The sequence below is a fragment of the Condylura cristata genome, unplaced genomic scaffold (genome assembly GCF_000260355.1).
Source record: "Condylura cristata isolate star-nosed mole 26May11 unplaced genomic scaffold, ConCri1.0 scaffold00022, whole genome shotgun sequence".
Taxonomy (NCBI): domain Eukaryota; kingdom Metazoa; phylum Chordata; class Mammalia; order Eulipotyphla; family Talpidae; genus Condylura; species Condylura cristata.
In genome coordinates this window covers 35,442,182-35,467,511 of record NW_004567123.1, presented here as the reverse complement: position 1 = coordinate 35,467,511, position 25,330 = coordinate 35,442,182, and the positions used below count along the sequence as shown (strand labels likewise).

Here is a 25,330-nt window from a genome sequence, read left to right as displayed (position 1 = left end):
AGGACATTCCCGACCCCCGCTCTGAGCAGCAGTCGGGCTGGTGGGCTGCGACGGAGGCTCAAGGGCAAGTGAGAGTGTGAAGACGGAAGGATCGAGGGGAGTGCGAGAACCGGAGGCAGCCTGGTCCTCTGGGCTGTGTCGAAGCCGGGAGCTTTGGTCTGCAGCGGCCGCGACCCCGAGACCGACTGGGTCGAGCAGCGCGCTGCCGCCCATGGAGACGCCCGAGCGGCTCTCGGAGTGCCCGTGCCCACTCACTGAGCAGCTGGCAGCCCCCGAGAGGGCCCCCCACGTGCGCCCTCCCCAGACAGGCCCGCGCCGCCGCGGCGCGACTCACCTGGTGCTTCAGCGGGGACTCCACCCGCCTGAACTCGGAGGGCTGGTTCTCCAGCTGGTACACGATCAGGCCCCGCTCCGCAGTCGCCACCACGGCCATAGGGTAGATCTAGGGGCCGGGACAGCAGGGGCCTTCTTAAAACGAAGTACTTTTTTTAAATGAATACCAAGGTGTCAGGTCAATTTTTTAATCAAAAGTAAATCTGAAGTTTTTCATGTTCAAATATCCAGTAACATGTCTCATGAAACATGAGAAATTTGAGAAATCATATTGAAAACACAACATTCATCTATTCCAACTTTCTTTTTAAATAAAAAAAGGTGCATATTCACAAAACGTGGAGGAGCAGAACGAAACCCAGTGACCACAGCCGCGAGCGCCAGGTGCGTCCCACTCGTGTCCGGGCCCGAGCGCCCGGCGCACCCCACCACCGGGCCAGGGTCTGGGCCCCTTACGGGGGGCGCCCGGCAGCTTCCCCCACGCCAGCAGCGCCCACTCCACGCACACGGGGCTGCCCCTGCCAGCACCGGGCCCCTGCAACGCTTCTCTCCACTAGCCGGGCGCTGGCGCCAAGACCCTCGCGCCTTCGTTTTCTCATGACCAACGCTGAAGAGGGGCATTACCGGAGCAGCGGTGAAACCAGCTTGAGAGCATGCGACAGAGAACGCCCTTCATATCTGCCCCCTTCAGACACCCCCACCCCGTGCAGCCGCAGTTCCCGTGGGCCTCCTAGTCACCTCACGGCAAACGGCAGCGGGGGACCAGCTACCTGCACACTCCTCAGAGGGAGAGGAGCCACAGAGCCTGACCCGCGCCCAGGTCGCCGGCGCAGCTGCCTGAGGCCGCGGGAAAGAGCCCCGCGGGGTCAGCACACTGCGGGGTTCACAGATCACCCCAGTGGCAAGGCGTGGGTGGCCGGGAAAGGCCTCCCTCCTGAGACACGAGAGCACAGAGGCTCCTTACCACGTCAGCGCAGTAGCACCTCTCCGGGAGCTGCAAAACCATCATGGGGTTTGAAGATCGAGTATCCCAAAACTGGAAGGGGGGAAGCTGGTAAGTAAAGCCGCCTGGAGCGTAGCCCCCGACAGCGCGGGAGTGACGCCCCCCTCCCGGCAGCCAGCCCCCCACACGCCCCACCTTCAGAGTCTTGTCCCAGCTCCCGGTCATCACGCAGCTGTAGTTCGGGGCTTTGATCCAATGTATGGTTTTAACAGGAGCTTCGTGCTTTCAACAAGACAGAACCCAAACAGGTCAAGGCAAATGCGACCGCACGCAGAGCTGCTGTAGGTTTGGACGCTCGCAGAGAAGATCATGAAACAAGCCCAGCCCGGGGCAGCCAGGCTGTGACACAGCGTGCGTGGCCCCGTCTCAGGCTGAGGCGAGCCACCAGTGACGCGGCAGCGACTGCGGGGAGCCCCCGAGGCTTCAGGGGTGCGTCCGAGGCCAGGAGGGGGCCCAGCACGTGCGCGGCAGTCTCTGGGCGCTCACCTCCTGCGTCTGCCTTCACACACCGCCAGCCCGCGGCTGGGCAGACACGAGAGCTCCGTGTGGGGGTCCCTGACTGCTGAACCTCTACCCCTAACAACAGTGCCTGCCGCCCGGCAGGCGCTGGAGCATCTTGCCGCGTGAGTGAGTGGCCCGGCACCGCGGGCAGCCGCCAACGCACAGCTGTGCTGGAAGGACGCCAACGTCCTGGCCCTTGTCTGTTTTACAGTCGTCGACGACCCAGCGGACGCCACCCTCGCCCACAGCGACCCTGGCCAGGACAGTGTCGCGCGGAGGCGCCTGACACCACTGTAGTCTCCCCTCGCTGCAGGTCAGCGGCATTCTCCTGCCCTAGAGAGCTTTACAGCTCAGGGGCCACCACCCCGGAGGTCGGCCGCCCTCGTCTCGCGGGGCCTGTTACCTGTGCGATCTGTATGGCCTGGTTACTGTTGAGGTCCCACATCTTGGCAGTTTTATCGCATGAGGCTGTAAATACTTTGCTCCCATCCTAAAACAAAACAGACAAGCGATCATATTATATACAAGGTATATTTTTAGTTATATTTCTTACTATCGGTTTTTCCAAGAGATACTACAATACGTAAACTGGGCAAAATAATTCGAAGGGCATGAAGTCCCACAGGGACCCTGCATATCCTCATGGCTGACCCCAACTCCCTCAGAGGCAGCCTGGCAGCTCCCAGGAGTCTTCACATACCTCATGTGCACCTGTAACTTCAAGGGCCACAAACACCTGTCTTACTCCGATCAATGTCAAGACTTCACGAAAGTCACAGAGAGACAAGATGAACACCCGAAAGCGCCTTGCCAGGCCGCTGTGCACGCCGTCACGCCACTGGAGCCCTCTGGAAACAGGCGCACTTGTGGTCGCCACTCTTTCTCCTCCACCCTGTCGAGCAGCACCCCAAAGTGCATGCCGCAAAGTTACTGCTTCAAAGAGCTGTTGGTTCCACACAGAATATAAACTATAGAACAGCTTAAGAACTGGCAGTCATCATCTAAAGGGCTCAAAAAATTCAGAGACCTCATAAAGCAGGTCGGTGAATTACTGACAGTCACAGGTAATTTACAAAGAGAGAAAGTACTGACTCAAGCCCAGCACGCACGATTTTGTTCTCAAAGGTCATACATTAAGTACTTCTACTCTTTGCAGGCTGAAAGGTCTCTTGCAATTCTGTTTGAACGCAGCAATACACGTTATGTAAATGAGCAAGTGTGGTTTGTTCCAATAAAACCTTGTTTATGAAAACAGGCAACCGGTCAGACCGAGTCCTGATCTGCACTTTTCCCTTCTGGCCCCAAAGTTCACAAAGAATCACCACCATCCTCCTCCAGGAAAATCCTCTTTCCCTTTGAAGCTGCCCGTCCTGCCCATGAAAGAGGACAGCGACCCTGTTACTGTCACTCAGGTTGGAAGCTGCCCCACAGGTCGGTGTCTGCCTCTCACCCACTGGAAGCGCCCACTGGCCCCGTGGGCACAGTACGGTGCCCCCGGTGGGCACCCGACCAGGTGCTCACCTAGCGAAGGCGGGCACCTGACAGTGCTTGCCAGCGGCCGCTCTAAGGCCTGCTGGCCGAGGCCCTGCCAGGAGCATGTCCTCGGGTGCTGGAACACCTTCACCAAATTCGGTCTGGCCCCCCAGGCCACCTGGCTCCGTGCCCCCACGCCCTGCACCTGGGCTTAGTCGCTCCACCCCTCGGGCAGGTCGTGTCGCCCCATGACAGGCAGCATGCTGGTCCCTCTGGGCAGATTCACAACTGTCACAGCGTGTCACTGCCGGGAGCCCTTCTTCAGCCACCTGTCCTAAGACGCCCCGTGGCCCGAGCACAGGGTCCCCTTGCATAGTGCCACCGTCGCTACATCCCAGTGCTCGGCGCACAGCAGGTGCCTGGTAACGGTCACCGAATTGGACACTGTCAGTGTCCCTGTCACTTTGCAAGTGAAGGAGCTGACTTCAGTAACGAAGTAACCGCAAAGTCAAAAGCTAGCGGAGACAGGCAAACCTGAACCCAGGCCTGGCCTGGCCGGGACAGTGCTCGAAAAGCTCCGCCTGGCTCGCGCTCCTTGTAGCTCCAGCCTCTCTGCACGCCCCCCCGCACCCGCCTGCTGCCCCTCGGATTGCCGTACCCCATACCAGAACCCGCAGCCCACACGCTCCCCTCCGCCGGGGCAGGCGCCTGAGGAGCCGGGCTGCAACCCCTCCGCAAACACCAGCCGCCACGCCACGACTCAGGAAAGGCAACTCCTCTATTTTAACTTGACTCCCTGCCACTGTGTATGGAACCACAGTCATGACCAGTACTGGTCAGAACAGAAGGACAAAACAAGTCAGAAGTATTTAAGCTAGCTACCAAATTGTTACTTTTGCACACGAAGTTCTGCCTGCAGGAACTGACCACTTCCAGACTGCTGTCACAGACGCGCGCTCAGGCTCATGCCCCCGGGCAGGTCAGGAATACATTTTCAAACGACAAAGATGCCTTACAAAGGAAACCTATCACAGCCACCGATTACAACGGAAATAACTGACTCAAACGACTGGAAAAAATTTCTAAGCAGAATCACTTAATTTTAAGTTAAAAAAAGTCCCATGAGCCCACAGTGCAACTTAAAAATGCGCGTCCCAGCTACACCTGCTCGCCACCAGGGCAGCGAAAGCCGTGTCACAGGCCCCCGCACACGGAGGCCTAGAGCTGCGCTGTTCACAACAGCCAGAAACGGGGCAACCGGCACACTGCTGGCGGACGGGCGCGTGGAGCGACGCTCAGGCAGCGGGGTGCCCGCGGCTCTGAGGACACACCGCTGAGACAGGCGGGTGCGATGGAGCGAGCCCAGTGCAAGACGCGGACGCTGCGGGGTTCTGCGGCCTTGATGTCATTGGAGCAGCAACAGCGGCAGGGTCTGGGGCTGGGCTGGAGGCCGCAGGCGGGGCCATGTTGACCCCCCTCGATGCGTTTCTCAAAACCGACAGTCACGCCTAAAAAGGCTCCGTTTTACTGTTTCTAAGTCAGACCGAAAACACAGACATGGCTGGGGAGGCCTGAGGCTGGCTGCCTTCGCCTGGAGAGACGTCTCCTGGCCCGCCGGCCAGGTCTGCTGTTTTCTGGCTTCCGCTGGTCCGGCCCCCAGGAGGACAGGTGCTGGCGTCCCCTCTCTGGCTCCTCCTCTGCGGAGGGGTGAGCTGGCTGCAGCTGCAGCTACGGCTGCCGTCTCCTGCCCAACAGTTCTTTACCTTCCCTGTGTGTGTGTGTGTGGGGGGGGGCGCGTGGAGGTGAGGGGTTCTCTGCAAAAGGACCCCTCGTTATGTGCTCCTCAATCACCAAAACGAAAGAAGAAACTCAGAGGCACATGAACTGAACACATTTGCTCATATTGCTGATATTCAGAATCTGGGAAGACAGGAGAATTAAAAAACCCACGCAAATGTCTCCCACGAAAGACGCGCGGACTCACATCGCTCCAGCAGACATCCAGCACGGGCCCCGTGTGCATCTGCTGCGCCTTGGGGATAGTCTGCCCGCTGTCCTGGACCTCCCAGCAGCGAACCTGTAAGCGGAGGACAAGCTAATGCCGACCTGCCTCGGACACGGGGCACCACGCGACCGCGGGCTTCTCACACCTGCCTGACGACCTAACCTCAAGGACGAGGCAAAAGTCTGCGCAGGAAGCTGTTTGCCTACTTCTAAACTTCTGTTGTTCACGCTAAAACCAGAGATGGTTTTTTCATCACACCTGTGAGATTATCTGTCTCCTGAAGTGGAATGATATCACCACTCAGAGAAACTTAACTTTGTCCTCAGAATAACTTTATCTTTCTTGCTTATAAAAGTTAACGAAGTGTGACAAGAGGATGGAAACAGCCTTCGTCCCACCAGATAACCACAGCGACAGGCTCGTGTTCTGTCTTTCCGCGTGCACCTGCTGTCTTGGAACCAGGCTGGACGGTAGCTTCACCTCTGTGATCGCGTCTCCCTGCTGCAGTGCCAGCTGCCGGTAAACACACTTGTGCCAAGTTTAGTGGTGAATCAATGATCCTCTCAGAAACGGTTTAGAAAGTGTGCTTGCTCGACCATGACCACCTCCCACTCCCGTTCTGTGCAGTTTGAACTTTCCCCCAAACTTCTGAAATGGCATCAACAGGCCCACCGTGAGTTCCCGTCACCACTGGAGATAGGTTTCTTTAACTCACGAGCAGGAGTTTTGAAACAGGTGATCTTAGCCTAGATCCCAGGTCAGGCTACGCAGACTGCAGGATTTGCACCTCAGATGCAGGACCCGGGCCAGGCATTTCGTTCTCTAAGAAGCCTCCTAGCTGCACCATCGGGTGAGTGGACACAGGGCCGCAACGTCATACTTGCCTTAGAGGCTAACTCAGAGGACGCCTGTGCAGCACTTCACTGAGAGCACACGTCCCAGGAGCCTTCACCCAAGCGACTCAAGTCTAAACCCCAGATCTCGGATACTATCCCCAACTACCCCGAGGGCTGTGCCCGCTTACACACCAGCCAGCAATGCAGGTAAGGCCTCAGTCTGTCTGGGCTGGCGCCAAGCACTCTCCTTTGAAACTGTCAATGTGCTGGAACAGACTATCCTGTACAGCGCTGTGTGGTCTGGAGGGTGGCCGCATGGGCCCGTCTGCCAGCACTCACACTCCTGGTGTGAGCGGCCTTTCCATGTCCTTTGCTAGTTAGAACTGCTTTTTAATCTTTCTTTCAGGTTTTTTTTTCTTGTGTACAAGAACTGGGGTGTAAGCCAGAGGTGCGGGGATGGGGGGACAGGGTGGCGGGGTGAGAGGACTCCCTAGAGACAGAGTGGGGAGCAGAACAGGCATCGACTGAAACCCACTGCTGAGGGAGCAGCGCGGAGACAGGAGAGGTCTGCTGGCCCTGGGGGTCCCTCCTGACTAGGGGTAGGCTCAGGCTGTAGGCTGACAGTGCTGAGACTGGGCCCCTGGGCCTCCAGGGGCACCCTTCCAGAGCTCTGAGTCTTCCTTTCTGCACATGTTGTTTTGCTCTCTTTTCTGACACGCCAGTACGTGTTCACACAGAACTTGGGCTACGTATGTCTAATGCTGGAAGTGGAAAACAGGCCTGAGAACGCCTCCAGGGCGCCTGGGCCGGGAGTTCCGCCTGCCACCACGGTCAGCACTCGCTCTCCGTGGGCGCTGCACTCGGCAAGTACCTTGCACTCGGCAAGGTACCGGCCCCGAGCAGGCACTCAGTGCCGCGCGCCCTCGTGCGTCCCCAACAAAGTCAGCGCGACACCATGCGACGCCTGCCGTCCTGAGGGGCTCACACCCTCTGCGCTGGCTTTGTTAGAAGGCCCTGCAAGCCCCCGCGCTGCCTGCTCTGCCCGCCGGAGGGGCACGGAGTCCAAAGGGTCCCGCGCACAGGCTCAGGGGGCACTTACGTCGTTAGCCCAGGATCCCGCGATGAGAAAGTTGCCGGGCAAGGTGGGAGGGCTGAAGGACAGACAGCCGATGCTGTCGTCGGGAGAGGACGTCACTTCGATATCCTGAGGGGCGGAAGGGCGGTTAAATGCCTCAGGTTTCTTCCTCACTAACCGCTTCGTGGTAGATGTTTCCTTGTATTCGAGGACTAGCTGAATCAGGCCTTCTTTGAGGGAAGCAATAACTACGGCAGTGAAGACCCCAGCATGGGGCAGGGGCAGCACCGGGGGGCACGTGGAGCCCCGCTCTCCCGAGCGCAGGCTCCGCAGCTCACGCAGCCCGAAATTCGACTCAACAGCTGTAGGCTGGGTCCTGGGAACTGACAAATTTAACCAGAACAGCGGCGATTCCCGCGAGTGGGCAGTCAGGTGGCGCAGGACCCCAGTGCAGGGGCCACTGTGCGCCCACGGTCCCAGAGCCGGCACCCGCGGGGCGCGGCAGGCCTCTGCTTACCTTCATGGGGTTGTGGTTGTCGGTCGTCGTGCTGCCAAACATGCTGGTCCCACTGGTCCCGAAGCCCGAGGTCGTGCCAAACAGACTCATCTTGGCCCTAAAGTGGCAAGGCGAAACTGTCACTGGGACCGCGTGACGGTGGCTGTCCCAGGAGGGAAAGGCAGCGCTGAAACGGCTTGATCGGGAGAGCCGACTTCTGGACAGAGCTGGATGTGAGGTGGCAGCGCGGTGCTCTGCTTTTATTTTAAAACCAACCAAGCTGCGTAGGCGGCGGGAGACCGGCACCCTCGAGCACACACCTCACGGCGGCGCGGGAGCTGCCGGCTTCGTCGTCACTGCTAGCGTGACCGCGTGCTCGTTCCCTAGGCGGAGCTGGATGGGAGCTGCGCACCGCGCGCCTCGCAGACCCCAGCAGCGCTCCCGCCTGGCCCGCACCAGCCTGACAGGGCAGCGTTTCCCTGGGAAGCTACTGGAAGCGCAGCTTGCTGCCAGCGCCTCGGCACCTGCAGGGCGGGAGTCTGAGAGGTCACCGTGATGGCCTGCCCAGCACCTGCCGCCAAGGGCCCCGCGGCTGTGTCTTCTCGGACACCGCAGGCCCACGCCATGCCCTGGGACTGTGCCCCCTCTCAGGGGCTTCCCTGCCCTGCAAGCGCGACTCGCCACGCCCTCTCCGCAGCTGCCCGGCCAGAGGGCCACTGTGCAGGGGGGCAGCAGCGCAGTGCCCAGTTCTCCCTCCCCGCAGGCCTGCAGCTGTCACCTGCCGACCGACAGGTCGCCGCCACCTTTCCGACCCCGGAAGCTTACTGGCCAGCTCCCTCTCCCGAAGGGGCCCAGCGGCAGGGTGACAGTATGGGTAGCACTTGCGAGGGCGCCAGGGGCTTCGGGAAGCACCTGCATCTGCTGAGCTTCGTGAAAAACCAGCGACGCCCAAGGCCCAGAAGAGCCGCACACCGCCCCTCTGGAAGGGCCTTTGCCAAGGGGCGTGTGCCAGCCAGCCAGCCGGTGTGAACACTCTGGCGTACTGGGCATGCCGCTACCACGAATGCCAGTGTGTGGCCTGAGGCGTTTTCTAGCCCGAGCCTGTAAGAGCAGAAACGCCCACTTCAGGGGCAGACTCCAGTGGTCTCCAGCAGCTGCTCCGGAGTGCACCTGCCAGTTCCTCCCTCCCACTCCGCAGCACGGTCTGGAAGAGGCGTTTCTGCCCCCAGGCAACTTCGAGAAAGAGCAGGAGCCATTCCCTATTAATCAGCCTACGAGGGCCCCGCTGCTCTGGTCACTGGGAGCGCTGGGCTGCGCCGGTGTCTCTCCCGCCTGGGCAGCCCCCTCACCTTGTCCTCATCCCGGCACCTCAGCGGCATGGACCCTGCCAGCTTCCTTTCTGCCCCGAGCAGAACTAGCAGCGCCCCTGCCTTGGAGCACCCCTCTGCACCTTAGGTCCCGCGCCTCAAGCTGTCTCCTGAGGACTCTACAGGGCAACCAGCACGGTTAAAACTGCTGCAAGGTAACTGCTTGCAGAGCCGCATTAAACCCTGGAACCCCAAGACGTCTTCAAACGGCTCACGGAAAGCTAACCTGCAACGAGGCTGCTGGACACATTTATTCTAAAAAGGAACCCCCGCCCCCAGGCTCGCCTGCCTGCCACCCACACCCACCCCTCACGGCAGCCCCCCGCCTTCACCGCCTCGCTCGGGCCGGGGGTCTCTCTGGGCCCATCTCTGCCCGAGGAGGCTGCAGGGGGTCTGCGGCCGCGTCTCCCTGCGGGCCCACACCGGCGCAGGGCCGCTCAGGGCAGCACGACACTCGCCTGGGGTTGGGGGAGCGCGCGCGGGCGCGCGTGTGCGCACACGGCCACATGCACACTGAACCGCTGGCGGGGACACGGACGGTCACACGAAGGGGCCGCGAAGGCCTGCGCTGGCCGAGCCCGGGGCCCAGCAGAGCCGCTGGCGGGGAGCAGGGAACGGCTGGGGGGGCAGCGCGAGTCAGGGCGTTGCCAGACGCGCAGCGCCGAAGGGCAGAGGCGGTAGGCGCGACCACCAACCGTGGCCCTGCCCCGCGCCTCAGTCTCGCCGCAAGAAGCCAGGGAGCCAGACCCGAGGGGCCCGGCGGGCGCCTTCCAGCTCTGACGTCGGCCCCAGGGGCCACTCCCCACGCTCGGCCCGCAGCCGGCACCTCGCGGCGGGCCCCACTCGGCGGCGCGGGGCTTACCTGAGAGTCGCGCCGCGCCGGGAGGTCGGCGGCGGGGAACGGCAGAGGCCCGGGAGTTCGTGACTCGGCTCCGGCGAGAGGCAGGCGAAGGCGAAGCAGCGCCAACAGGAATCCCGGGGCCCGACGTTTCTTAGGGACCGAGGAAGCCGTCCCACTTATCGCGGAGGCACTGCGCATGCGCTCCCAGATCACTTCCGGGGTCGTCCGGAAAGCAGGGGAGGAAGTAAAAGGCTCCGCCCCGCGCGAGGCCACAGCACATGCGCAGAAGCGCTATTGACACCGACGGGAAGACCTCCTACCAGTAGATTGAGGATTGGTTGAAAGTTGATATAGCGTTACGTTGCTAAGCAACCGCTTTGCTAATCTGCTTCAGGGGTCGGTGGAGGCTCCTTAGCTAGTTTCGCTTGTGAACGGAAAGTCTAGCAATATTCTGGCCCGCCAGTTATTCAGGCCTAAGGCCACTCTCCGAGAAGCGGACAGAACGTCGCCCGGAGTGCTGGTAACCGGCCAGGTGGGCACCTGCCCGGCCTACAGGAGAGGGGAGAGCTGCCCGGCCGCAGCTTCTGCTCTGAAAGCGGGGTAATGCTGCCAGACTCGCCATGCTGCCGGGTTCAACTGACGTGACCCTCCTGGGAGACTGGCTAGGTGTCACGTCCCACGGGAATGCCAGCACGCACCAGTTCACTCACGGGCATTCCCTTCAGGGATGTCGGGATGTTACAAGGTAGCCTATCTGTGGGGCCTCACCCTCAGGCTCAAAATGTAATTTTCTGCAGGCACACACGAATGGGATATGGGTTTATTTACAAAAAGGAGAAAGGAAAAGGAAACCACCCAGGGAAAGAGAGAGAGATACAAAGTAGCTGGAATACTTTACCAGCGCCGCTAACTTGGGCTCTAGCCCCACACTAATGCTGCTGGCCCCGGTCACACGGGCTGAGAGCAGGTGCTCCAGAGAGAGAACCGTTGCCTCTCCAGAGTGACAGTGGAAAACTCCTATTTATCCCCAGAATGCTGCTCAGCTCCGTCCTTAGGTCCTCGCAGTTCTCCTTGGTACTGCTGGGAGTTGTAGTTTCCAATCACTGGAGTAGGGGGTGGAATCCAGAAAGCTGGAGTAGGGATGGAGTCCACAAGACTCTGCAGAGTTCTTTTAGGACGTCCTTCCCTCTAACAGGGAGAGGAGAGAAAGGGCTCTCTTGAGGTTGCTGCACACACACTGCAGAAGCGTCTTTGCTCCTCAGCGTGGTCTGATTCCACCCACAAGGAACTTTACACTCCGTGGGCTCTTATTTTTAAAATGCAGATTCGGTAGTTCAATAGGCCCAAGAACCCAGCTTTCTAGTATAATCTATATTGGGGTAGCCGGATCAACAATTATCTTAACATTTTAACTAAAACGTCTGTAGCTGTTGCTTCAGACTTCTGAGTTGCTTGCTGCAAAGATGCACATACTCAGTGTGGCCTGGGCTCCAGGGCCGATGCTCAAGAGTCCAGGGGCGCTCATTTCACACAAAGGTCCCTGCCACCTCTTCTAACCTATCTCAGACTCTCCCGCCCCTTCTCTTAAAAAATGACCTGAAAATATTTTCAAGAAAGTGGACCCAGTGGAAGGACCTGAGAGTGGAGTCTCTGCCAGCAGAGGGCGATGTTGGCTTATTTTTAACAAGACTCATGTCTCCTTACATGACTTCACTGGTGAGAAGTTCACAAGAAACTGTTCTGAAAATTTGGCTATAAAGACAAGTTTCTTAGTAGCCATTCCCATACGGCTCAGCTTTGAAAGCCGCTGTTCTTAGCGCCACTGGACTATTCAAACTGACTCTCATTAAAGGGAAGTATAATATAGACAGAAATCCTGGGTATTTTTCTTGTTACCTGTTTTGTATAACACACATGATACTTTTCCTCATGTAACTGTGACTTCTGAAATCACTTGGCATCATTACGATGACAGTAAATACCCCTGAGCCTGGGGAGAAGACATGCAGCTTTTATCTTGCAGGGATGACTGAGCCCTTAAGGAAAAGCCGAGGTCCCCTGAACGCCTTTGCCCCACCCATTGTTACTCACTTCAGTTATGGCCAGATTCCAACCCTGACGTTCACTCTCCGTTAAACTTATGGAAATATGAAGTAAAGGGGGCAGCTGGTGGCAAAGGGGCGGTCTGTTGTCAGCTGCCCTCTCACATGGCTATCTAGTGATTCTTTGTAGAAACAAATCCTGAGAATTAGAATTCTAGAGGGTTCCCAAGTAGCTATTAACAGCAAATTTTCCTATTTCTAATAAATGCAAATTAGTATATTCCATTTGAATCCCCCCAGAGAAAACCATTTTAAATAAATTGATTTCTGACCATAAACATGATTTTATCCAAATTGATCATACTAGTGTCTTTCAAATCTACTTCCACTTAATCACTGTTGGACATTTTTCATTCCTCTCCATGTTGGCAGTGTATCCTAACCCAGCCAATTTTGGCTTAGTCATTCATTTCTACATCATAATTTTCTCCTTTACAAAACTGGTCAAAGTTCAATGACATTATCAGCTGTTAAGGGGGCCTGCACAATACAAAGCCAAGGCAAATTTGCCATGGATTAGAAGTTCTTAGCAGTTTCGACAGTCTCACAAGTCAGTCAGGCTAATAGAATACCAGAATGTTCTGCTGTGACAGAATGTAATTGCTGCCATCACAGGCCTGGCACCAGGCTCAAGTCCACCCCTGGTGGACACAGGCCTCTCCTGGGCGGGGTGTCTGGACACACCATGTCTGTCTGGAGTGTGACTGGGTGTGAGGCCTGTGCTCCTGTTTAGTCGAATGTGGCCTCCCCTGGGAAAGGCGCCCAGCCGCCCTACACCTCTGCCATCTCTTCTGTGCCATGGGGACTGTAAGCAAAGCCCTGAGCACCTCGGGACTCTGTGAGGATGAAATGAATGTTTGCAAAACACCTAGCAAAACACCGGGCACACAGTAAGCACCTCACCAGCATATACTTTGACCAGGACATGATTTAATCCTACCACAGCCCTGGAAGCAGGCTGACTCGGGGGTCAGCACCTGTGCAGTCGTGAAGGCTGGAGGCCCCTCGGGCTGGTCTCTGCCGCGGTCACCTCGAAATTCATAATCAAGGTGAACAAGGAACTCGAGGCTTACGCTCTGAGCCGGACGCTGCTCCCAGGGCAGACAGCACGACTGTCCCTGTGCTGTGAGGCAGCTTTGAACAAGTGACGCCCTCGTTGTCCTTGCCTCACAGCCGCGTGACTTCTGAGCTCCCGAGTTCTGGGAAGGGCCGATGAGACAATCTGTCGCCGTGACTGGCACGTGTGTTCTCAGACTTAACATTGATCTTAATAAAATAAGCCTGTCTTCCTGTATTTCTGTGATAAATCCATATTCTTGCTTAGAATTACAAGAAATTTTGTAGTGCAGTTAAAAGTCCATAGTGCAGTCATAAAGCTCATCTCAGGAAAATTTAAAATAGTTCTTGAACAGGAAAGATCATCTTTACTGTAACAGAAGGGCTTGATTAAAATTTGAGACCTCTACAAATCTTAAAACTTAAGTTCTTTGTACTGTCATCTAGACTAGAGAAGTGGTATGACTTGACTTGTGGTGAGAACTAATAAAAACCTAGAGAAAAATTTCAAATTAATAATAATAATATGCTCCAGAAATCAGAATAAACAGAGCACTGAGGACAAAATAGCCCAAATGTTTATTCACAATTTCACCAATGAATAACTGGGGCGTGGCTCCATACTATAAAGGCAAAAGAAACCATAAGAAGAAATTTCTGGACACTAAATAAATTTACAACATCTCAACTTTAGGCTATTAGTCTTCTTTACTAGTAAGATGCTACATGTCTTAATGTTAGTTACATTGTAGAAATAACATTTTTGTAGACTTTGATGAGTTTGTCTCCAGATAAAATTTAAAAGTCCAAATAACATATATCCTTACTAATGGACTCCAGAACAGGGCTCACAGAAGAAAAAACGGAGCCTTTTAGAGAAAAGCAGTGCATAGCATTTGTTTTGGTGGTAATAATGGTTAGGGGAGGTTTATTGCACATTACCTCTAGAGGATTAAGAACATACATCCTTTCCGCAACACCACCGCTGGGAACAACCCAATGGGAAGTCTCTTGTGACCACAAATCATTCTGCTGTTCTTATATCCACCCCCCAAACTTGAGCTTGCTGGGTAAGTAGACTCTGGAGAGATAATCCGACGAGAGGCGGGCCAAGGCTTGGATCTCTGCCTTCACTTTGGAGTCTGCCATTATTTCCATCTGTCAATAGAAGCAGATACATCACAGCAGTGGCGTTTGCTCCAGCCTGTCAGCACAATAAACTACTCAATCTTGACTCACTTTATTTTCCAAAACCCTTTGGGATCAGCCAGAACATTCTAGAGCTGCTATAGCTAACATATCAGAGCATCTGGTATGGGTGCCTGCAAGAGCCAGAAACAACCAACATCCTTCCCTGGCGTTTACCCCCCCAAAAGCCCCTTGCAGCTTAGACAACGGTCTGTAACAATAAGGACAAAAACACATCAGCTCCATCCTGCTGATCTTATCCACTAAGATTCAGAATTCAACACTTGAACATGATCCTGGTCAAAATCCTTTGGGGGTAACCTGCCAAATATATAACCTGTTAGTCAGATAAAATCTTGAGGGTACTTTCATGCGCATTAGCATGTGAACAGCCAGCCACTATTAATGTAAAAGACAATACAACAAGCCATACTTGAATTTTAAAAACAAACATACTTCTTTTCTCCAAAATGGTTGGCAGGTAAGATAAGGTCTCTTCAGGATACTGTCAAGTTTCATCTGGTCCCGTTTTGTCAAGGGAATTAAAGTATCTTTAGGTATATTTAACCTGGGGGAAAAAAACATGAAAAATATCAGTAAAAGCCAGGGTTACTTTAATGTGGAGCTCACATATATCTCATTTATATTTACTATTTCATACTATTTGTATTTGCTATTTCAGGCTACTCAAGTAACAGCTAAGGAAATCAGTTACAGATTCACTTTTTGAGTCCATGATTTGGGGGCTCTTGAGTGTGCTAGGCCAGCAAAATTTCAAGATCATTGTGATTCTGTTCCTGGCTGCTTTCCTTCAAGTCACACTCAGAAAGACAGACAAGCAGAAAGACTCTGGTTAACAGGGCACTGGTCACTGTGCCAGCTCATGCAGGTGGACGGTGGCTTGGTGATAGGGCCACAACGCCTCCAGCCCCCCATTCCTGAAGCTGTGCGCCCTCCTGCGTGGGGTTAAGTTTCCAGAGAACTCTATTCGAATTCACTGTGTATTTTCCAGGCCTTGGAAGCCAGGCTGTCACTTTTCACCTACACATGCGCATGCACACACTCACATACCTATTAAGTTTCAAATTTTAAGAAGGAGAATGTAATCGTTAAGTGTTTTAAAAGCAGAACACGGTGGGCGGAGAGCTCTGGCTTCAACAGCCTTGTTTTCAATGTCCCATAATATGACCACTTGCAGGGCAGCTCCTGGGTGGGGTGATGGTGTGAGGACATGGAGGACAGACAGATCCCCAGAAGTCACGTTTATGTGGCTGCCATACTGATTTCTTCTGGGACTGGATATACACTCAGAATGGGTACATCATGTGTCCTGAATTTGTGCTAGAAATTAACCTGCAGACAGAGTTCCTAAGGGATTTTAACATGACACAAACATTAAATTGAACGAAACTTTATTCACTCAAAATCTGCTTTCTTTCATACCCTCACTTGTAAGAAGCAACAACAGAACACTCTGTGTTCTGGAACAAGCCCCTTCCGCCACTGCTTAGAGAAATCCAATGCACACCTCTGAGATCTTTCCCATGCGCCCATTAAAGACACGTAAAGTGGCCATGGCAGGTGAGTGCAGGGCAGCCGCGGCCTCCCCGAGGGGCAGGTGGGCGCCTACTCTCCAGGGAAAGTAAAGGGCAGCCAGTGCCGTGAGAAGGCGCACACCCTCCCACCACGGTTCTGGGGACCCAGGCCCCACGGCCAGCAAAGCTGTCAGGACCACCCAAGTGTCCCCCTTGGGGCTGGCTAAGTAAATGCATAGCCAATACTGGAACACAGACGAGAGATGCATTTACTGATAGAGAGAAGCAGCCGCCTTGTGTTGTGAGAAAGAGCAGGCTGCAAAATAGCACTAGGGTAAGATCCCATTTTTGTGAAAAGTTATGGCTATGCACAGAAGATAATCTAAAGGTCAAACTGCTCATCTGAGGTGATGTTTTTTTCTATATAATGAACATATATACATAGACACACACACACACACACGCATCAAACCTGCCAAAATTTAGGTTCCTAAACTAAGTAATCTTAAAATGAGATTTTTAAATGAAATTAAAAATTTTAAATCTATGAAACAGATTCATATGGCAAATGACTTTGTCAATGATTATTATTAGATTATCTCATACTTTCTAAGTATAAAAATTTTCCAAATATTTGCACCATAGAAACAGTTTTCCAGGCCCTCCCCGGTGGCGCAGTGGGCTGGAACGTAGCACTATGAAGATGGCAGTGGCCACTTCAGTGCAAGTTCGATCCCCAGTCAGGGAGGTGACCCACAGGGCGTGGCAGACCTCTCCTGTCTTCCCGCTGCTCCCCGCAGTAGTGTGGTTCACGGTGGATCCACCTGTCTCTGGGGAATCCTCTCACCCTCCCTGCACCTCTGGCTTGTACCCCAGTTCTATATGCATAAACAAATCTTTAAAAAAAAAATTGTAGTTTTCCAGGTAGCTCAAGGTCCATCAACCAAGTTGATTTAAGTATCTGAGTAGTTACAATAGACACTGGTGAACTGAGTTCAGTTACACAGTCTGAGTCACTCTGAACACCGGAGACGCCGCCTGAACCCCCCAACCCCAGCCCGCTGGCCTTTCAGGCCCACCCGGACACGTGCTCACCACGGGCAAGCCCGTCCCACCCGAAGGCTCACCTTCTAATGTCAGAAGGCAGGAGCCCGAGCCATCTGATAGCTGGAACTGTGAGGCGATGGGCTTCAAAGGACATGGACTAAAAGAAGAGCAAAGGCATATGGGTAAGGCGCAAATGCAGAGCGCCCTTGATTTACCTGCTTAGGAAGGCCATGTGCAACCTGGCCACAGTCCCACAGCCCACAGGGGTAAGAAAAAACACCTGGAGCTTCGCTGGCCAGATGGTCAGCGAAGGCAGCATTTTTGTGATCGCTTTTAAGGATGTTAACGGCAAAGGAGCCCACAGCCTGACCCAGGCCCCACTGTTCTCCCGTCTGCTTTGGGGTGCACTCAGCACCACATGAACTTGCCCACCTGCCTGGCAGGGCTGAGCTCTGCCTCACCAGCAGGTGCCCAGGGCAGGCGAGGTGCTGTCCCCTCACCGGAGAGCCGGGATGGACGAAGGGCACAAGAGACTGACCCCGAGGGTGCACGTTTATTGGCTTTCCATTTCTCCCCATGGCGGTAGAAAGGGGAGTTGGGGAGTCCGGAATTCGAGGCTCTCTGTCATTTTCAGAGTAGCCCAGGAATCAGACTGTCGTTACTCTGGGGTCCCCCGGTTTCGGGTCAGTGAGAATGACAATGCCTCCTCCCACAGCCAGTCCCACTCTGCCCGGCTACGTGGGTCACGCTGGGAGTGGGAGTCGTTGACGCAGACGTGAGAGGCCCAGGCTAGGACAGCGACTCCCTTGGAAGTGCCAGGCACCCTCGGCCTCAGGGGGTCTCCCCAACGAAGCCGAACTATCTTGAGTGCAAAAGGGAAATGACGGTCGCCCACTTACCACAGATCCATACTTATAGATGCACATGATTTCTATGCCTGTGAAGAGAAAGCCACCTTCAAAACGAGCCTTGTATAGACAGGTGTGGTAATGTGGACTCTCAATTATATCTAAGATCTCTAGTTTCTTATTTTGTGGACATTATATCAACTATATGAGAGACATATAGTTCTGCTGAATAAAGCAAAAATAGCTACAAGTCACCTCAAATGATTATCATTAATCTAAATTTAATCTAATTGTATTATTTTGAAATCCTTCATGGCTGCGTGGCGCCGGGGCCGCGGTCACCGTGAGGGTCGGCATCCACGAGCGCGAAGGCGGGGATGTGGAAGGCGTCCCACAGCCTCCTGACGAGAAGCCTCGTGTTCAGGTCGGGCACCCCTTTCCCCTAAAAGCAAAGTGAAATCACTAAGTCCAAGAGGAAGGCAACTGTAACCTTACTCCCCTGGTAATTTCAGCACGATACCCCCTCTGAAGTGAGGGGGGCTGCTGTCAGCTGGCAAACGTCAGTGCGCACAGCCAGGAGGCACCCGCAGTGGCGCCTTCACTCAGACGAGCCTCAGAAGTGCCCCAGCAGTGACCAGCCACGGAACCCTACGTGGAGGTGTTCACTGGACGGTTATCAGGAGAACGAGGGCTCCGCCCGGTCTCTGAGGCCGGGGCCTGAGGGCGGCGGGTGGGGTGGCCGCTGCTGCCCCGAGGGCCTGCACTGCCCCCACTGCTCTCCTGCCTCAGGTCCTGCCAGGGCTGAGTAACTTAATTACCCCAAGGCGCTCAGAAGAGTGCCAGGCTTACGTTTAGACCCAGGTGGTGCAACAGCACATGAAGTCACTGAGCAGCAGGAGCAGCAGCGTGGGTGGCATGGTGCTGCGCGCAAAGGGCGGACGCCTCGGCGAGGCAGGCCAGGGAGGCTGCCAGCCACGGTCCCTGAGCCGGGCTCCTGACCACGAGCGGTCCAGGGGCCAGCATCCGGTCTCGCGGGCTGTCAGGAGTCAGGACACAAACGCCTGCAGGCCAGAAACTGGCGCTGGGATACCTGAAGCCGAGGCCTGGTGCGGACCAGCCCAGGACAGCAGGAAGCACCTTCTTGCGCCCCGCCCCATGAGCAAAGTGGGCCGTGACCGCGCCCTCAGGCTGCTGCGACTCAACAGGCCACCGCAGCCCCAGATGCAGACACCCACGAGCGGGTGGCGGGGGCAGGCCGGCCCCGGAGCACACAGGGAGGGGCTTCCACTCTCCTCCGGCAGAGGGACAGCACCCCGCACAGCTGGGGCAGGCGGCCCCTCCCGGCCTGACTCTCTGCCCGGCTCCCTCCCGGAGGCGGTCCCTTGGGCCAGCACCCCCTCCCCCGCCCCCGGGGCCCAGGTCTTTGATGGCGGGAGTGGCAGCCAGTGTGGGGGACACCGCGAAAGCACCATGTGTGGACAGGCGAGGCATAGCAGGCAGCATCAAGAAAGCCCAGGTAGAGCGAGGGCTGCGCGGCTGACCCTCCAAACGCTGAGCCATAGCCAACGCCACCGCGTCTCTTCAGCCCACGTCTCCAAAGTGCCAGCAGCGGCAGGTTTCAGACACCAAGGGCTGGGCAGAGACGCTACCGGCCGGCCCAGAGGGCACACTTTCTCCCCTGAGGCTGGAAGACAGCCCACGGGGCTCAGGTAGGGCCTCAGGGGCTTCAGGCCGCGAGTCCATCTCCACTGTCCCTCCATCTCCAAACTGGGCAGGCGCCAGCAGGGTGTCCCCCTGCCACCTCCTGCGCCCACTCTCCAATCTCCTCCATGGCAGAAACAGAGCCAAGGAAGACATGAAACTGAGCCAGAGAAGCCCGGGACTCGGACGGCAGAACTGAGACTACCAGCGGGGAAGGGAGGGGAGCCAGGGGCTGAGGGCCGGTGACTAAGGTGGCTTACGGGGGGCAACACACATCTAAAGAGGGAGTACCCCTAAATCACACAGCGTTGTAAACCACCATCACTTCAATAACAGTAACACAGATTTAAACATTTCCCCGACAGCGTGGCCGCTGGCCACGTCCTGCAGTCATTACCCACGGCTGGCGAGGGGCTCCGCACCCCGGCGTCATCACCTCACTTCTCACATCCACAGCCACCGAGCCCTGCGGCCTTGGCTGACGAGCCCTTTCCCCCGAGGTGCTGCGCCTGGCTGCCCCGAGACCGCTCCAGCAGATGGCCAGGTGCCCGGGCATCTCTCCGCTGCCACCTTCCGCATGGGTTAGCAAGCTGCCCGCCACACGAGGCCTGGCCTGCCCGGTTCTCAGTTCAAAAACTGTTCTTAGCGCCAACAGTCCAACTGTATCAGGACAGCTCTTTGGGACCGGCCAGGCCTTCTGAGCCGCCCTCCCGGCGGCCCCTCTCCAGGGCACTCTCCTCAACGCTTCTGTGAGCCGAGCTACAGACACTGTGCTCACCTGTGCTCGAATAATGCAGCAGGATCTTAATTAAGCAAATGAGCTTTTATACGGGTCTCTAAAAGCAGAAGAGGGCCATCACAAGAGGGCGGTGGGCTTGGACCTGTGCTAAAGGCAGGACACATACCGTGACCATGACGCAAGGGGACATTTTGTTGCAGAAGTTGTCATCTAGTAGTCGCTGAAATGTGGCGTCTTTTTCTACAATTAATACAAATTTTGCATCTGTAATTAAATCTGTGAAGTTAAGGCTGCTAAACTGAAGACAAGAGTATTTTATTTTAACCACAACAGCCTGAGTCTGATCCCCAGCCAGGGGTGACCCCCAGGGCGCGGCAGACCCCTCCCGTCTCCCCGCTGCCCCCGCAGCAGTGGGTCTCAGTGGATCCGCCCATTCTGCTCCCCACTCTGACTCTGGGGAATCCTCTCACCCCCCACACCTCTGACTTGCACCCAGTTCTTCTATGCAAAAATAAAAAATAAATTAAAAAAAAGATGCCTACGATGTATGTAGGGGTATCTGTCTTCTTACTGGGGGTGGGGTCCCCGGGCAGCCACAGTGTGCTCTGTATTCTGACTGGCTCCTTGCACATTACAAAGACGTAGCTTACCAAAGCAATGCATGCATGAACATTCTAGAAGTCTAAGTTATTTTCCCACTCCAAGGATACTCTGCAGTCCTTGAATATTAGATGGCACTGGAACTGCCTAAGTCAACAAAACAAAAACGCTTTATTTACAGTAGAAAACAAGCGCAGCCATAGTTACATTTTATTGCAAAATCTACTTCCACTTCTTAATCTACTCCTCAGTAAGAAAGCACTCACTCCCCACCCACTTGCTCGCAGGTGAGACTCTCTCTCCCGGGAACTCTGTGGAAATGGGGCTTCAAAATCAGGGAGTGCGCAGCAGTAGCTCTGCTTCCTGACGCCTTTCCACGCGGGGCAGCGGGCGCAGCTCGCCACTGCACTAGCGTGGCCTGGGGGCTTTTCACACAAACAGCTCAGCACTGAGCACCTTTGTTCCTGAGCCCCAAAATCTGAATGAAGATTGTATCCTAGTCACACCAAACGGCCAAGGCTCCCTCACCTGAGCCCAGCCACACGTGCTAACAGGAGCGTGTCGCGTGTCGCGTGTGTTTAGCTCACTGCGACATCTGACAAGCGGCCAGGCTGGCAGCCAGGAATACACAAGCCCAAGGCGCTCATCCCTCAATTTCCTTTTAAAGCCCCAAGCGCCAAACCATAGCAAAGCAGGGAAAACACGCTCCAGAAGCAAAGGGCCCGAGGGCCCGGGCGCAGGGGCGCTGCTCACCGAGGCGCCGCCGTGACAGCTCACTTGGGTGCCGTCCTCCTCCATGAACCTCAGGTCGCCCGCGATCAGGCCTTTGGACGTCGACAGCTGTGAAGGAGTAGGCAGGCTGAGGCTTGTTACTCCAGTTCATGCTGGGCTGTTGTTCCTGCTCACCTGTCTAAAGTGTGTGTGTGTCTTTGAGCTGGGGTGAGGATTCAGTATAGGATGCTTAGGATGACAGATACTTTCCAAGTCACGTTTCGGTTAATTTAAGGGACTATACCGAGATGGAATCTTTAAATACACAGTGAGTATCGGAAAGTGTCAAAGGACCAGAAGGCATTTATGCTTCTTACAATGTTAAAGATTTTGTTTTAAAATAAAAATTTGGGGGCTCTTGCTGGTGGCGCCATGGGTTAAAGTGCCACATTATGAAGCTCTCTGAAGCCACTGCAGCACGAGTTCGATTCCCAGCAGAGAGCTGACCCACTTGGCACAGCAGACCTCTCCTGACCTGCCTGCTGCTCCCCTCAGCAGTGTGCTTTGTCAATCTGCCTGTTCTGCTCCCCACTCTGTCTCTGGTGAATCCTCTTACCCACCACCCCTCTGGCCTGTACCCCAAATCTATATGCATAAATTAATAACTCTTTAAAAAAATTTTGTATCAAATGTGACTTACTATATGTAGACTCCTCCTTGGCACTTTTAACATACAAGAAATGTCATCGATAATATTGTCCACAACGGTCTGGCTGCCGAAGAGCTGGCTGTCCGTGTAATACACGTCCCTATAAAGTAAGACATGCCCATACGCTCCCTGCCGTGACAAGTACTGTGCTTTTATACGAAGAAAGCTTTATGGGGCAAAGCACAATTCACAAAGAAGGTAACTTGTTACCCGGGTCTCTCTTATGTAACATTTTCAAGCCCTATGGAGAAAGTGAATCTAACTGGCTCTCAGGCAGGTTCTATTCACTGGAACAAAGCATTTACCTTTTGGTTGCGTAAGTGTTGCTCTGCGCTAATTTATAAATCATGGACAATATTTTGAGAATTAAAGCTGTAAAATAAGATGTAATGAACAAGTTACTCATCATTTCACATCTGCAATCAAAACATATTTCTATCAAAAGCTGAATCTCCCTAGCTGCTTGCCACAACATTAGGGAAAAAAATCTTCCCCAAAGTAGCAATGTGAAGTGCAGAACAACAACTGTCTGAAGAATCCGACAAAATGATTTGCACTGTCACCATCAAAACAGAGAAGAGCTGTTCGCTGAACCATGCATCTGAGATCTTTCTTTGGAACTAGAATCTCCCCCTGTGGTTACTGGCAATGCAAAATCCCATAGGTTTATTTCAAACCCACAGGTGGTCTATTAAAAAACAAGTAAAATTGTTTCACCAGGAACAACTAAAGCCAGAAAGTAATTTATTACTAAAAACAAAGAAAAATTAGTGTACCAAATTTCTTAGCTGATTTTGGTGAATCACTTCTTATTTTTCTCATGGTACAGTGAGACACCATCTGAAGGCCCACGGACTCTTCAAACCTGTCATTTGTTTAAGGGGATAAAAGGAGCATGGTCAGCTTCGTGCCCTGCGCGGCCCGCCAAACGCCCCTGTACCGCGTGCCCGTCCACATTTCCTGCCCGTGTAAGCGCCGAGCTGCAGGGTCACCCTGCGTGTGGGCTTGGATGGCTCCAGGGGCAATGACAGACTGAGCTTTGCGACTTGCAGAAACGCTAGAAAAAAGTAGAGAAATGAATGAAATACTTCCCTGATGTGTCTATACAATGATTTTCCCCTGGGAAAACTTCCAGCGTTCCGTGTTTTCAAATATCACAATTTTGTTAGGATTTTGCTCCTTTAGTAGTTTGCTCAGTTACTAGTTAACTCAATGTAAGCGGCTGTGAGGCTGTGAAGCATCTTCTTCCCCTTCCCCTCATCCTGTGTTGGGGGTTCCGACTGCTGCTCGCGCACTGCTGAGCTCGCCGGCAGGTGGCAGCAGGCACCAGGCGAAGACGCCCGCAGCCCCTGAGTCCAGGCTGGAGAGTCCACTTTCGGCCCAGGTCCCAGTTCACGTTACTTACACCGATCATGAAGGAGGACAGTTAGTGGCTAAGGTGCCTCCACGCTACTCTGACTACAGACTCTTCTGGTGGTGTTTTCACTGTCTGGTGGGAGGACCCCACCTGCTGAGGATATGAAGAAAGCAAACCCGATATAACAAGTCAGAGACCTCCGACAGATTACTGGCTGATTTTGTCCTTCTTGGCCACTCTGAAATGTAGGGGCAGTAAGGCCCTCTGAAACGTGCTTTATGCTCTGGATACACTTCTTTTGGTTACAGCGTCACAACTGGCTGTGGCTCCCTCAGCGAGAGGCTCCCTTTTGTAGGGTGGACAAGCGCCCCGCTTGTTAACTTCCCAAGCCACAAAGCTGAGCCCAGCGCCCTTCCGAGCAGGACCTCCAGGGCCATCACCTGGACTTCCAACCCCTCGGTGCTCTGTGTTTTTGACCCTCGCACTGGCTTCCCTTTGTCTTACCCTGCATACCTGCTTCAAGTTTCTATCTCGAGGAGATGGTATGCATTCTGCAAAGTGCCTACGGCCATGTTTGCCAGGGTAAAAGCAATACAAAGAGTAAGCCCCACTAGAATGCTCTCTTGAATGCATTCGAGTAGTGACAAAGACACAGCATGTAAAGGGAAGTGCAAATGCTCTCACCTTATGTTTTCCCAGCTGGACCTGTAGTCTGTTGTGAAAGCAGGTGCTTCATTTCTCGCCAAGCTCGTGATTACTTCTTGGATGATGTGTTCTATAGAGGCAAGAACTTCAGAACTGAAACAAAACACCATGACTGAGTCTTACTGTAAAGCAGGCCCTTACCGAAATGCAATGTTTGCCCAGATCAATACTGAAGTAACGATCTCTTTCATCGCTAGTGTAAGACTAGTTCCCTGGGTCAATGACCATCTCACGTAAACTCTGACATCAGTCCTGCATTCAGACAACTTAGCTGGAAATTTCACCTGCTTGCCATTTTAACCCTCAAACACTTAACAATTGGAGCTCCCTTTTAATGTGATTTAGAAATGTGTTTGTATCTACTCTTCAAATTAACCTACTTTACAACTCATTGACTTGAAATACTGATAATCGTTTCAATTTACAATGATGTAATATTTGGGCTTTGAATTGAATCTCTTGCCCAAAATCACAATGCAAAAGTATTTTAAAAGAAACAGTTCTTGTTGGAGCGTATTACCCTAACTGATCTCGGCCCTTCTAGGTCTCAGTGATACAAAAAAAAAAAGAAGAAAAAGAACTTTAATCAGTACCATGAAAAGAGCTGGCGAGATCACAACACTTTACAGGAAAATACTAAGACTCAGCCCAGTTTTCTGTCAGCTGACTTTTAATTTCACAAGCCATCAGCTTCAAAAAATGTCATCCTGTTATCAATATTAGAGTGCTCTAGTCTATCGCCCAGGAAGGGAATCAACTGAAAGCTAGAAATTGGGCAACTCGTAGAAGGCTCTAACTTCCACGGAAATTCAGGGCTGTCGCTGCAAACGCAGGTGCCGGACCAGTCTGAAACTCCCAGTGACGTCTGAGATCAAGAGGTTCAAAAACAGAAACAAGTAACTCATGTGTCGGGGGCAGGGGGCAAGCCAACACGGCCCCCCTTCAGCGCCGGCCAGACGCACGCACCCCCGAACCGCACACAGGCCTTCCGGCGGGCGCCCCTCGCCCGCCAGCCCCACCTGACCGGGCCCTGCCACGCAAGTCGGTCTGCGCGCGGCTTCGTCTTTCGGCCGTTTTGTCGGGTAGTCGGCCTGGGTTTACG

The 25,330-nt window shown here is 54.2% G+C and overlaps 2 protein-coding genes across 3 annotated transcripts in view; both read right to left on the bottom strand.

Annotated features, from left to right (window-relative positions):
• The window catches only part of RAE1 (ribonucleic acid export 1), a 15,036-nt gene extending 4,927 nt beyond the window's left edge, over positions 1-10,109 (bottom strand). Inside the window, exons 1-8 of the mRNA XM_004686910.2 lie at positions 9,952-10,109; positions 7,744-7,840; positions 7,251-7,355; positions 5,295-5,387; positions 2,241-2,327; positions 1,472-1,558; positions 1,298-1,369; positions 335-442 (exon numbers count right to left, since the gene is read on the bottom strand). Of these exons, the coding sequence (XP_004686967.1) occupies positions 335-442; positions 1,298-1,369; positions 1,472-1,558; positions 2,241-2,327; positions 5,295-5,387; positions 7,251-7,355; positions 7,744-7,833 (642 nt within the window). The 5' untranslated portion in view covers positions 7,834-7,840; positions 9,952-10,109. The remainder of the gene's footprint in view (positions 1-334; positions 443-1,297; positions 1,370-1,471; positions 1,559-2,240; positions 2,328-5,294; positions 5,388-7,250; positions 7,356-7,743; positions 7,841-9,951) is intronic.
• Positions 10,110-14,126: 4,017 nt separating this feature from the next.
• The window catches only part of SPO11 (SPO11 meiotic protein covalently bound to DSB), an 11,906-nt gene continuing 702 nt past the window's right edge, over positions 14,127-25,330 (bottom strand). Inside the window, exons 2-13 of one of the 2 annotated variants that reach the window (XM_004686908.1) lie at positions 24,208-24,321; positions 22,943-23,031; positions 22,472-22,538; positions 22,158-22,266; positions 21,500-21,586; positions 20,857-20,893; positions 20,313-20,422; positions 18,049-18,148; positions 17,758-17,795; positions 16,939-17,015; positions 14,733-14,844; positions 14,127-14,246 (exon numbers count right to left, since the gene is read on the bottom strand). In XM_004686908.1, coding sequence (XP_004686965.1) covers positions 14,127-14,246; positions 14,733-14,844; positions 16,939-17,015; positions 17,758-17,795; positions 18,049-18,148; positions 20,313-20,422; positions 20,857-20,893; positions 21,500-21,586; positions 22,158-22,266; positions 22,472-22,538; positions 22,943-23,031; positions 24,208-24,321 — 1,060 coding nt within the window. The remainder of the gene's footprint in view (positions 14,247-14,732; positions 14,845-16,938; positions 17,016-17,757; positions 17,796-18,048; positions 18,149-20,312; positions 20,423-20,856; positions 20,894-21,499; positions 21,587-22,157; positions 22,267-22,471; positions 22,539-22,942; positions 23,032-24,207; positions 24,322-25,330) is intronic. The other variant, XM_004686909.1, reaches the window with a different exon arrangement.